Source organism: Balaenoptera acutorostrata, chromosome 6 (genome assembly GCF_949987535.1).
Source record: "Balaenoptera acutorostrata chromosome 6, mBalAcu1.1, whole genome shotgun sequence".
In the NCBI taxonomy this organism is placed as follows: domain Eukaryota; kingdom Metazoa; phylum Chordata; class Mammalia; order Artiodactyla; family Balaenopteridae; genus Balaenoptera; species Balaenoptera acutorostrata.
In genome coordinates, this window is record NC_080069.1 from 97,801,980 (window position 1) to 97,815,515 (window position 13,536).

The window sequence follows — 13,536 nt, forward strand, 5'->3', positions numbered from 1 at the left end:
GATGTATTAATAAATTGAGAAACTCTTATGTTTAGCTTTAAAAGACATTTTCAATGTATAATGAAAAATAAGGGCTGCAAGAGAGATACAGACTGTTAAAGTGTTATTGGGATTCAGAGAATGATACATCCCCATTTTGGAATGAAGGGTTATGTTAAAAAAATTCCACCATTGTTCAGTTTCTGTTTTTACTGCTTAAAACAGTAGCTGGAATCTTTCCATCTCTTCTCTCCTACAGGTTATCTTGTTCCTCATAATGTTAGTCATGCGCAAACGGGTTGCTCTCACCATCGCCTTGTTCCACGTGGCTGGCAAGGTCTTCATTCACTTGCCACTGCTAGTCTTCCAACCCTTTTGGACCTTCTTTGCTCTTGTCCTGTTTTGGGTGTACTGGATCATGACACTTCTCTTTCTTGGCACTACCGGTAAGAAGACATGTTACTTCTTTCTTTTAGTGATGAAACTGATTTGCATTAAAATATTTTAAAACATCAGAGAGATATAATTCTTAAGACATTTATGGACTAAGGTCTAACAACCATCAGAACTAGCAATGGTTATGGCTCTTCAATAACATATTCCCCGTTCATGATTTTTAGAACATCCCAGCAAAGTGAGTCTAAACCAGGTAGGACCTGAAATCATATCCAGTTTCAAGATGGTTATGGATTTGAAGTAAGCTCCTGTACTGACTTAGACATTTGGATTCATTCTAAGATGAACTAATGAATGCAGTGCTGCTCTGGAATTGCCTCAAACTCCAGTTATAGCCAAAGATCAAGTTGCTTCCTTGGGACTTTCTAGTTTGGAAATGACCTGAACCTATGTAGAGGTAGTAGTGATACAGTTCACAGTTAGACTCTCAGACTTGCTTGTAGCCATACTTAATATCAAAGGTTATGTATGTCTAAATGGAATTAATTATGAGGAGTGGTATAAGGATAGTAAGCTTATATGTAACTTCTCTGGCCATTCAGCACACCATCACCAATTGAAAATAATATTAATTTCTGTACTTTGCTAATAATTTAGGTCTATAATTATTGGACAAGTAATACCTCTGAAAAAAAGTTGAAGTGTTTGAAAATTCATGCCTACACTAAATAACTGATAATGTGGTAAGAACTATATTCAGGGACTTCCCTGGTGGTCCAGTGGCTAAGACTCTGAGCTCCCAATGCAGGGGGCCTGGGTTCGATCCCTGGTCAGAGAACTAGATCCCACATACCTCAACTAAAGGTCCCGCACGCGGCAACAAAGATCCTATGTGCCACAATTAAGACCCAGTGCAGCCAAATAGATAAATAAATAATTTTTTTTTTTAAAAAAAGAACTATATTCACATAGAACAACTTTTAAAAGCTATATATGGTGCCTTTGAGGAAAACAAATGCTTAATTGTACAGTGTTTGTCTTTACGAGTTCTTAAGTGATAATTACTTTTGTCCCTTAATGTAATAGCACTGTGATCATGAAGTCAGTGGTTTGGGGATAGGGACATACTGTTGGAAATTAGATTAATCTCTTAGATTTAATAGCCATACTTATTGGTTTATGCTTTATGTGCTTCTTCTTTCCTTCTTTGATATTTTCCTAGGCAGCGCTGTTCAGAATGACCAAGGCTTTGTGGAGTTCAGAGTTTCTGGGCCTCTGCAATACATGTGGTGGTACCATGTGGTGGGCCTGATTTGGATCAGTGAATTTATTCTAGCCTGTCAACAGATGACCGTGGCAGGAGCTGTGGTGACATACTATTTTACTAGGTGAGAATTTATACTTGTCAGAAAACTTAACTTGTAACTACCTGGATGGACCTAGAGGGTATTATGCTAAGTGAAATAAGTCAGGCAGAGAAAGATAATAACTTTGTATAGTGACCAATGATAACTAGACTTATTGTGGTGATCATTTTGTAATGTATAGAAATATTGAATCACTATGTTGTACACCCAGAACTAACATAGTGTTGTAGGTCAATTATACTTCAATTAAAAAAAGAGAGAAAGAAAGAAAACTTAAGATCATCTAAGTGATTGTGTCTAAAGGAAATGGAACTGAGACCGGTAAGAGTTCCATTTCTTCAAAAAGTAATTGGAAGTGAATATAACAAAATGTGTAGTTGATCATTCTGTGAGGTAGGAAAATGGGAGGTTATTATTTTATTCTTTATACTCTTCTGTAGCTTTCTCAAAAAATTAATTAGAACCTCAGGTCATGCTACACCTAAATTACATTTAGCAGAAGAACAAATCTTGTAGTAGTGTCTTTTGTACTTTTGCTTTATATAAACGTCCATCAAAGGATAACAAGTCTTTTTAATTTGTATGGATCAGAACAAGTATTGTGACTTCCTTTCCTAACTTCATAGCTGAATATACACTACAATAGCCTTATAATGAGGTGCCAGGTCTAACATCTTTTTAAGTTCCATTATCTGATTCTACAATTAACCCCATAACTATTTACTAGTAAGAGCTTTCAAAGCACAGTTTTATTTAACTTAAAGTATTACAGCATAAGAACCCCATGAAACTACCATAAAGAAATGAAACATTAATTTTACATGGTACATCTGTAGCATTTGTATTACTTTGCCATTTTGTCATAGAGCTAGAATAAGAAAAATGAACTAATTTTTCACTCTTTTGTACTCTAAACCATTTCTCTGTTTCCATCTTGGTCTTTTATATAGGGATAAAAGGAATTTGCCATTTACACCTATTTTGGCATCAGTGAATCGCCTTATTCGTTATCACCTTGGTACTGTGGCGAAAGGATCTTTCATTATCACATTAGTCAAAATTCCACGAATGATCCTTATGTACATTCACAGTCAGCTCAAAGGAAAGGTAAGGAAAAACCCTTTTCTGGACTTACTGTGGGCACATTCCAGAACTTCAGTTCTGCATGTAGCAAAGTTCCCAGCGATATTAAGTCCAAGTGCAAATGTTTTTTTCAAAGTCCTTGCCTAGTAGAATCTAATTCTTCCCCTTTGTCTCCCACTCTTGCACTCTGTAGTTTCCCCATATGTCCTGTGCTTCTCTTCCTCTGTGTGGACTCAACATGCTTTCTTCCTTGGAACCTTCTTCCTGTCCGTGACTGCAGAAATACCATGCATTTCTACATAGCTTAGCTCAAATGCCCCCTCTTCCTAGAATCCTCCCCTGAGTCCTCTCACCTCCCAAGTGATGTCTTCTCTCTCTCTTCTCCACTCTCATAGCACTAGTATCTATATCATATTCTGATTGTAATTGTTGTTATGTTTAGCGCTTTTTTTTTTTCTCCTACTAGATTATAAGTTCCTTATTGGTCTTATATACCTTATATCTTGTATGCAATAGGTACTAAGTAAATGTTGAATTGAACTGATTAAAGATAATTCAGCCATTACATTTTGAGGAAAAAAAGGGTGAGTGTGGAGGCTTTGAAGCATAGGTTGTGATTTTTCTTAATTTTTATTTTTCTAAAATTTAGAATATTCTGTATGATATGGTTTGATTGTTTGGTCTTTAATTATTTCCATTTTTCATTCTTTCCAGGAAAATGCTTGTGCTCGATGTGTGCTGAAATCTTGCATTTGTTGCCTTTGGTGTCTTGAAAAGTGCCTAAATTATTTAAATCAGGTAAAATGGTTTTTTTGGTTTTTTATTTTTTTGTTTGTTTGTTTTTAATTGTCATATCCTTTCTATGTTTCTTTTTTTTTTAATTGGGGTATAGTTGTTTTACAGTGTTGTGTTAATTTCTACTGTACAGCGGAGTTCCCTGTGCTATACAGCAGGTTCTTATTAGTTATCTATTTTATACATATTAGTGTATATATGCCAATCCCAATCTCTCAATTCATCCCCCACCCGGCCCCAAGGTAAAATGTTTTAAAAATACATTTAACGTTCACTTTCAAAGATAGGTTCATTGTTTCTTCTTCCAAGATAAAGTTATTGAGCTTAAGTGAAAGTTAAGTTTTTCTCATGGTGTTATACATTGTGCCTTGATCAAGTATAATTGTTTCAATCATATTCTTGTTTTTAAACGTAATATGTGTTCTTACCAAGGCTTATTATTAATTAATTGTAGTACATTGATAAAATATCATTAGGGACCATCTTTCAGGAAAGACATTTATCTCTTATCCCTTAATTCACATCCTTTCATATTTGATTTTCTCTGAGAATCTGTCTACTCTAGCCATAGTTCTTTAATTCTTTTAATGGTTTTTGAAAGCTTTAGTGAAAAGCTGTTGTGACACTTGCTCCTTTTTGCAACTGTCTACTATTGTTCAAAACTAGCATGCTCTGTATGCCGTGGGGGTTTTTTTGTTTTTGTTTTTGTTTTAATTTTTTGTCTAACTGCTGAAGACTATGATACTGGTCTGGAAAATATTATCAAAGGAAGTGCTATTTCTAAGGTCAAATGGAGGGATTGATACTTATGGGGTAACAGTTCTTAGCGGAGTGGGTCTTTCTGTATCTGAGCATGTAGGACTCTCGCTGTGAAGTACTCTGTTCATCTGGGTTGTTTTTTTTTTTTTTTAACCACTTTTCTCCAGTCGCTGAAAATCAATTCTAAAGTACTGATGCCCTCATCTAATAGACCAAAGATAAAAATTGACTTTCTCACCATTTACCTTTAAGTGATTGCAGGGTAGCATTGCACTTTCCATTCACTCACGGGTAGTCAAAGGGTAAGAGTCCTGTGGTGATGGTGTTGAGCTTGCCTGGAGTTTGCTTTATTGGAGTCTTATGGTTAATATGATAAAGTAGGTATGACATGTCATTAGCAACATACATTCTTGTAGCTCATCATACTCTATGGATGTAAAGCATTTGGAAGGTTATTATTAAAATAATTAGTAACAACCACAACATTCTGAAAAATTATGTCCTTTAAAATTTGGTTTGGGACCAAGTCATCTTCATCAAAAAAGTTGATGGATGCACTAAAGATAATCATCATTACATTTTGTATCTGTCACTAAATAGCTTATTCTCAGAGAGATGTGCTAACCTCAGCTCTCTGTTTTCAGTTCCCACAGGCACCTTTTGCTCTCGCAGTTTCCAAAATGTGCCGGGAATAACTTCCTTCCAATGCTTGACTAACTCCTACTGATCCTTACTGATTCTGCCTGAGCATCACCTCTAAGGAACTTGCCCTCATTACCCCAGCCCCTCCTCTGACTTTCCGCAACACCAGTTCATACCTCTGTGAAAACACTAAGAACACTATATGGGAGTTGTCTGTTCACTTCTTCATCTCATCCTTTAGACTTTTACGTCCTTAAAGGCAAGATCTTATTTTTGTCTCTCCAGAAACTATCACAGTGCCTAGTATACAATAGGTGGTCTTTAAATGTTTTCTGAATGAATGATTAGTTAATCAATGAATATTTGGTCTAAAAAAGACTGAGACGGTGATGTAAAACTCTAAGAATCTCAAAAAGGATATGTGCAGTTATACTACAGGAAGAAAACAAATCACATCATGTCAAGATGGTCAGTAACCAGGTGTAAACATCCAACGTTTTCAGCTCATTCCAAGCTAAACATTAATCAGCAGTTTAGTCCCAACAGTCCTGAGATGTATATCCAAACTACAAGTTGGTCTTTCTTTTACAGGTTTTGTCCATTTTGCATCCTCATTAGGTAGGCATGATGTCTGAAGATTCAAAGGAAGCATCAAAATAGTAGTAAATCAAATATGGGAGCAAAGGTTTAGGGAGAGTGATTCTGAACTCATACCTGGTAGTTCTCTTTGGGAATATGAAACGTTGCGATATGGGAACTGGTTACCACTGGAGCTTCATGTCTCTTGTTTTCATAGGAATTTTATTTGAAATGAGGTCAACATATTAAAGACATTAGAATACTTCCTGCCGTGACAGGTTAGGCATAAGTACCAGTTACCAGTGGAATTTTTTTAACCCTTGTTCCTGTGAAGTGTTTCAGAGCTGGGTGGGCACCCATCTGTTTGAAGTGTTTAAGATGATAGGGGTCATGGTGGTACTGAATAAATGAGCTCCAGAGACTTTTCTAAACTTTGAGAAAACAGTAGGATATAAGAGTATGATCTACTAGTGCAAGAAGGGACATTTTTAGTGCTGTCACACACATTCGGCAGTTGTAAGCTCAGTGCTCTGCTAGAGATGAAGCCATAGCTGGCACCAAGATGATGGAGTCGACTCACACCTTTCGTTTTGTCTCCTGTATTTTATTTATCATTGCTTTCTGCAAATGAAGTTCTTTTTCCCATACACGTAGGATTAAGCCCACACTTTTATAGCCTTGTTGGAGAAGGTACAGTGGATAATTGGGGGGAGGCCCAATAAAGAGAGCCCAGATGTTGAAGACGTGTTTCAATCCCCAGCAGTGTAACTGTTTGGCAAGCTCAGTGAAAGCTCTGAGTCTCAGTTTTCTTCTTCAGTAAGTGGAGAAAAATATACCTGTCCTCACAGGCTTTAGGTTAGGATGAAATAGAATGCAGATAAATCAGCTCTTCCAGTGTCTAACTCTTGGCAGACACCTAGTAAGTGTTATCGCTCTCCCTCCACCGCATTTTATTTTTTTATAAAGAACTCCCTATGTTTTTACTCTAAGATAACAGAGCTATGACAAAGAAAATTCAAAAGGTAGTTATACAAATGAATCTATTTTCTCTAAAAAGTAAATGTAATGTAAGATACTGAAGATTTTGGAAAACCAGGACAAGAACAAAACATCACCCATGATCTCACCATGCTAACATAACACTTTTGTTACCGGCCAAACGGCAATTCCTCTGTCCTTGACCTCCGGAAGGAGAGAACTCAGTCGAGAGACAGAGAGCAGTTTTAAGCAGCAGAAGTTTTATTAAGCAAAGCGAGACTATACTCCCAAGAGAGAGAAGGGGAGCAGGCCGTCCGGAAACCAGACGCAGCCCACAACGGGCGTAGGACTGGTTTTTCAGAGTGGTGGAAAGTCCCTCCTTGTGTCTTGCGTCATTTGACTGCCGAGGTGATTGACAGCTTTAGGTTATATGACTTTTCTCTTTGTGCGCAGGCGCTTACCCACAAGCACCCAAGCGAAACCCCGGGGGAACTTGGGCAAAAACGGCAATGCTAATTTATTATAAATACGGCATAATGAACCCCGGGTTTTACTCTGAGGCACCTTTTAGGTCTTGGTGGGCCTGCGTCAACCTGTGCTGGCGGCTTCGTCTTGTTTGGTCTCGATAAGGCTGGAATCCTAGCGGTCCTTGACCGCAAAAGGGGAAGATCTCTGGGCATGTTCTGATCACCCGTGTCCAGGTCGGGGAGGGAAAGATGACCCCGTCCAGGACAGGGCGAGGAGCCGCTCATGTCTAACTACCTACCACTTTCATTAAAATACTTATCATTAGCTTTGAGAAAAAGTTTGCAGTATTTCACTTCAATTAATGTCTGATAAGCTCCAAACCTCATATGTAAAATGGGGCTAATAAGAGTATCTGTAGTGGGACTTCCGTGGTGGCACAGTGGTTAAGAATCCGCCTGCCAATGCAGAGGACACGGGTTTGAGCCCTGGTCTGGGAGGATCCCACGTGCCACGGAGCAACTAAGCCCATGCGCCACAACTACTGAGCCTGTGTTCTAGAGCCCACGAGCCACAACTACTGAGCCCGCATGCTGCAACTACTGAAGCCTGCACGCCTAGAGCCTGTGCTCCGCAGCAGGGAGAAGCCACCTCAGTGAGAAGCCCGCACACTGCAACGAAGAGTAGCCCCCACTCACCGCAACTACAGAAAGCCCGTGCGCAGCAACGAAGACCCAACGCAGCCCCCAAAATAAATTTAATTAATTAAACAAATTAAAAAAACAAAAGAGTATCTGTAGTGCCTGTTACCATGAGGATGAAGAGAGTCTACAGTGCTCTAAGCATGTGCTCAGTGAGTGGTGAATCTTATTCTATAGTACTGTCCACAGTTAATTTCTTTTACATTTTTATAATGTGCAGCAGTTAAATTTTTATTTTCTCTTGTCAGTTCTGTTTAACTTTTCTTTCATGGTTTCTTACTTGGCTTTTATACTTAGAAAAGTTTTCCCCACCTCAAGATCAAATAATTATTCTAGCATTTTTTCTTATAGTCCTTTAGAGATTCCCCATTTTTAAAAGGGAAAAAAAAAAAAACCATTTTAGCTTATCTGAGATTTAATCAGTTGTCCCAGGACCAGTTAGTGATTAATCTTTCTTCTGCTGTGAAATGTCAATTTGATCGTGTATTAAACTCTTACATATCATACTTGAGTCTGTCTTTGGGCTTTCTTTTCTGATCTATTCTTCTACTGGCACTGTTTGTTTTTAATTTAAAAAATTTTTGAAGTATAGTTGATGTGCAATATTATATAAGTTACAGGTGTACAGTACTGGAATATTTAATTATACTTCATTATATATCTCAAGTATCCTGTGATGCAAATCTCTCATTCTTATTTTTCAGAGATTTCTTGTCAAGTCACCTGTTTATTCTCTGAGGTTATCTTTAGAGTATTCAATAGAGTACAGTGAAAACATAATACTAATTATAATGCCAGCTAACACTTACTGAGCCCTTACCATGCGCCACGCACTGTGGCTCACACTTCACATGCAGAGTCTCTCAGTTGGAGTCCTGTTTTGTGTAGTACTCTCTGGAAATGGTTAACAATGAGTTAGTTAATGTCCCTTTGCATCATTTTCCTCCTATCCTTTCATTCTGCTGTCAACTCCTGATGTCAGCTTGCAACCCACAGTCAAAAGCCTGGAGCAGGACTGGACAACACAAACCCCTGCAGGGCCGGTTGAAGTCCGTTACATCACTTCTGTAAGTGAGTGCAGCAGCCAGGGTCTAAAGCAATAGGGAGCAGTAGAGAGTGGTCAACTGGAGAGCTCATTTTCCATCCAAAGAGGGCCATCGCTACTTAGCTCTGGGATACTGTTTGCCATGTGAGAATTTATAGACAGTTTCTAACTCTTCCAGTTTTCTAAGAGAAGCCAGAATTCTGGATGTTTGCATTTTATCTCCTGCTATTAAAATGTTGACAACTAATAAAAAAAAGAATAACTCTGAGTGAGCCAAAGCAAACACTGTGTTGTCTTTGGGCCCCACAATGTCAGTTGCCCATAGGCCACCAGTTTGTTGCCACTGCCTTAGAGGATGTAGAGGATAATAGAGAGGGGTGTTTACGTGGAGGCAGGGTAGACCAGAGTCATTGTGCAGCACACTATGAAATTCCATAATCCCAAACCATGCTTCAATGCTAAACCATGTGGAAAATACAGCTGGCTTCAAAAAAAGAGCTTTAGATTTTTAAAATAAGCTATTAACTATTTACAGCATAGGTGCTAGAGTTTTGCAGATAAACAGAGTGAACTGTGAACTGCTCTTTGTTTCTGCAGGTGCTTATCTTTTTTTTTTTTTTTTTTTTTTTTTTTTTTTCATGTACTGTCTGAAACATTTATATTAACATATTTCCATACATATTTCCATACAAATACAAATATAAGATTTTTAGAAATTTCATGTAATGTCTGAAACATTTATATTAACATATTTCCATACAAATAACCCAATGAAAGTTTAGTATTAGTTGTTTTGTTTGTTTTTTTATACTGCAGGTTCTTATTAGGCATCAGTTTTATACACATCCGTGTATACATGTCAATCCCAATCGCCCAATTCAGCACATCACCATCCCCACCTCATCGCAGTTTTCCCCCCTTGGTGTCCATATGTCCATTCTCTACATCTGTGTCTCAACTTCTGCCCTGCAAACTGGCTCATCTGTACCATTTTTCTACGTTCCACATACATGCATTAACATACGATATTTGTTTTTCTCTTTCTGACTTACTTCACTCTGTATGACAGTCTCTAGATCCATCCACTTCTCAACAAATGACTCAATTTCGTTCCTTTTTATGGCTGAATAATATTCCATCGTATATATGTACCACAACTTCTTTATCCATTCGTCTGTTGATGGGCATTTAGGTTGCTTCCATGACCTGGCTATTGTAAATAGTGCTGCAATGAACATTCGGGTGCACGTGTCTTTTTGAATTACGGTTTTCTCTGGGTATATGCCCAGTAGTGGGATTGCTGGGTCATATGGTAATTCTATTTTTAGTTTTTTAAGGAACCTCCATATTGTTCTCCATAGTGGCTGTATCAATTTACATTCCCACCAACAGTGCAAGAGGGTTCCCTTTTCTCCACACCCTCTCCAGCATTTGTTGTTTGTAGATTTTCTGATGATGCCCATTCTAACAGGAGTGAGGTGATACCTCATTGTAGTTTTGATTTGCATTTCTCTAATAATTAGTGATGTTGAGCATCTTTTCATGTGCTTCGTGGCCGTCTGTATGTCTTCTTTGGAGAAATGTCTATTTAGGTCTTCTGCCCATTTTTGGATTGGGGTGTTTGTTTCTTTGATATTGAGCTGAATGAGCTGTTTATATATTTTGGAGATTAATCCTTTGTCCGTTGATTCATTTGCAAATATTTTCTCCCATTCTGAGGGTTGTCTTTTCGTCTTGTTTATGGTTTCCTTTGCTGTGCAAAAGCTTTGAAGTTTCATTAGGTCCCACTTGTTTATTTTTGTTTTTATTTCCATTACTCTAGGAGGTGGATCGAAAAAGATCTTGCTGTGATTTATGTCAAAGAGTGTTCTTCCTATGTTTTCCTCTAAGAGTTTTATAGTGTCCAGTCTTATATTTAGGTCTCTAATCCATTTTGAGTTTATTTTTGTGTATGGTGTTAGGGAGTATTCTAATTTCATTCTTTTACATGTGGCTGTCCAGTTTTCCCAGCACCACTTATTGAAGAGACTGTCTTTTCTCCATTGTATATCTTTGCCTCCTTTGTCATAGATTAGTTGACCATAGGTGCGTGGGTTAATCTCTGGGCTTTCTATCTTGTTCCATTGATCTATGTTTCTGTTTTTGTGCCAGTACCATATTGTCTTGATTACTGTAGCTTTGTAGTATAGTCTGAAGTCAGGGAGTCTGATTCCTCCAGCTCCATTTTTTTGCCTCAAGACTGCTTTGGCTATTCGGGGTCTTTTGTGTCTCCATACAAATTTTAAGATGATTTGTTCTAGCTCCGTAAAAAATGCCCTTGGTAATTTGATAGGGATTGCATTGAATCTGTAGATTGCTTTGGGTAGTATACTCATTTTCACAATGTTGATTCTTCCAATCCAAGAACATGGTATATCTCTCCATCTGTTGGTATCATCTTTAATTTCTTTCATCAGTGTCTTATAGTTTTCTGCATACAGGTCTTTTGTCTCCCTAGGTAGGTTTATTCCTAGGTATTTTATTCTTTTTGTTGCAATGGTAAATGGGAGTGTTTCCATAATTTCTCTTTCAGATTTTTCATCATTAGTGTATAGGAATGCAAGAGATTTCTGTGCATTAATTTTGTAACCTGCAACTTTACCATATTCATTAATTAGCTCTAGCAGTTTTCTGGTGGCAGTTTTAGGATTCTCTATGTATAGTATCATGTCATCCGCAAACAGTGACAGTTTTACTTCTTCTTTTCCAATTTGTATTCCTTTTATTTCTTTTTCTTCTCTGATTGCCGTGGCTAGGACTTCCAGAACTATGTTGAATAATAGTGGTGAGAGTGGACATCCTTGTCTCGTTCCTGATCTTAGAGGAAATGCTTTCAGTTTTTCACCATTGAGAATGATGTTTGCTGTGGGTTTGTCATATATGGCCTTTATTATGTTGAGGTATGTTCCCTCTATGCCCACTTTCTGGAGAGTTTTTATCATAAATGGGTGTTGAATTTTGTCAAAAGCTTTTTCTGCATCTATTGAGATGATCATATGGTTTTTATTCTTCAATTTGTTAATATGGTGTATCACATTGATTGATTTGCGTATATTGAAGAATCCTTGCATCCCTGGGATAAATCCCACTTGATCGTGGTGTATGATCCTTTTAATGTGTTGTTGGATTCTGTTTGCTAGTATTTTGTTGAGGATTTTTGCATCTATATTCATCAGTGATATTGGTCTGTAATTTTCTTTTTTTGTAGTGTCTTTGTCTGGTTTTGGTATCAGGGTGATGGTGGCCTCATAGAATGAGTTTGGGAGTGTTCCTTCCTCTGCAATTTTTTGGAAGAGTTTGAGAAGGATGGGTGTTAGCTCTTCTCTAAATGTTTGATAGAATTCACCTGTGAAGCCATCTGGTCCTGGACTTTTGTTTGTTGGAAGATTTTTAATCACAGTTTCAATTTCATTACTTGTGATTGGTCTGTTGATATTTTCTGTTTCTTCCTGGTTCAGTCTTGGAAGGTTATACCTTTCTAAGAATTTGTCCATTTCTTCCAGGTTGTCCATTTTATTGGCATAAAGTTGCTTGTAGTAGTCTCTTAGGATGTTTTGTATTTCTGCGGTGTCTGTTGTAACTTCTCCTTTTTCATTTCTGATTTTATTGATTTGAGTCCTCTCCCTCTTTTTCTTGATGAGTCTGGCTAATGGCTTATCAATTTTGTTTATCTTCTCAAAGAACCAACTTTTAGTTTTATTGATCTTTGCTATTGTTTTCTTTGTTTCTATTTCATTTATTTCTGCTCTGATCTTTATGATTTCTTTCCTTCTGCTAACTTTGGGTTTTGTTTGTTCTTCTTTCTCTAGTTTCTTTAGGTGTAAAGTTAGATTGTTTACTTGAGATTTTTCTTGTTTCTTTAGGTAGGCTTGTATAGCTATAAACTTCCCTCTTAGAACCGCTTTTGCTGCATCCCATAGGTTTTGGGTCGTCGTGTTTTCATTGTCATTTGTCTCTAGGTATTTTTTTATTTCCTCTTTGATTTCTTCAGTGATCTCTTGGTTATTTAGTAACGTATTGTTTAGCCTCCATGTGTTTGACTTTTTTACGTTTTTTTCCCTGTAATTCATTTCTAATCTCATAGCGTTGTGGTCAGAAAAGATGCTTGATATGATTTCAATTTTCTTAAATTTACTGAGGCTTGATTTGTGACCCAAGATGTGATCTATCCTGGAGAATGTTCCGTGTGCACTTGAGAAGAACGTGTAATCTGCCGTTTTTGGATGGAATGTCCTATATATATCAATTAAATCTATCTGGTCTATGGTGTCATTTAAAGCTTCTGTTTCCTTATTTATTTTCATTTTGGATGATCTGTCCATTGGTGTAAGTGAGGTGTTAAAGTCCCCCACTATTATTGTGTTACTGTCGATTTCCTCTTTTATAGCTGTTAGCAGTTGCCTTATGTATTGAGGTGCTCCTATGTTGGGTGCATATATATTTATAATTGTTATATCTTCTTCTTGGATTGATCCCTGGATCATTATGTAGTGTCCTTCCTTGTCTCTTGTAACATTCTTTATTTTAAAGTCTATTTTATCTGATATGAGTATAGCTACTCCAGCTTTCTTTTGATTTCCATTTGCATGGAATATCTTTTTCCATCCCCTCACTTTCAGTGTGTATGTGTCCCTAGGTCTGAAGTGGGTCTCTTGTAGACAGCATATATATGGGTCTTGTTTTTGTATCCATTCAGCCAGTCTATGTC

General features: G+C 37.4%; 1 protein-coding gene across 3 annotated transcripts in view; it reads left to right on the plus strand.

The window, feature by feature from the left end:
• Nucleotides 1-13,536, plus strand: part of SLC44A1 (solute carrier family 44 member 1) — a 221,398-nt gene that overhangs the window by 119,562 nt on the left and 88,300 nt on the right. For all 3 annotated transcript variants that reach the window (XM_057548467.1, XM_057548466.1, XM_057548469.1), the window contains exons 9-12: nt 239-425; nt 1,598-1,763; nt 2,693-2,849; nt 3,540-3,623. In XM_057548467.1, coding sequence (XP_057404450.1) covers nt 239-425; nt 1,598-1,763; nt 2,693-2,849; nt 3,540-3,623 — 594 coding nt within the window. The remainder of the gene's footprint in view (nt 1-238; nt 426-1,597; nt 1,764-2,692; nt 2,850-3,539; nt 3,624-13,536) is intronic.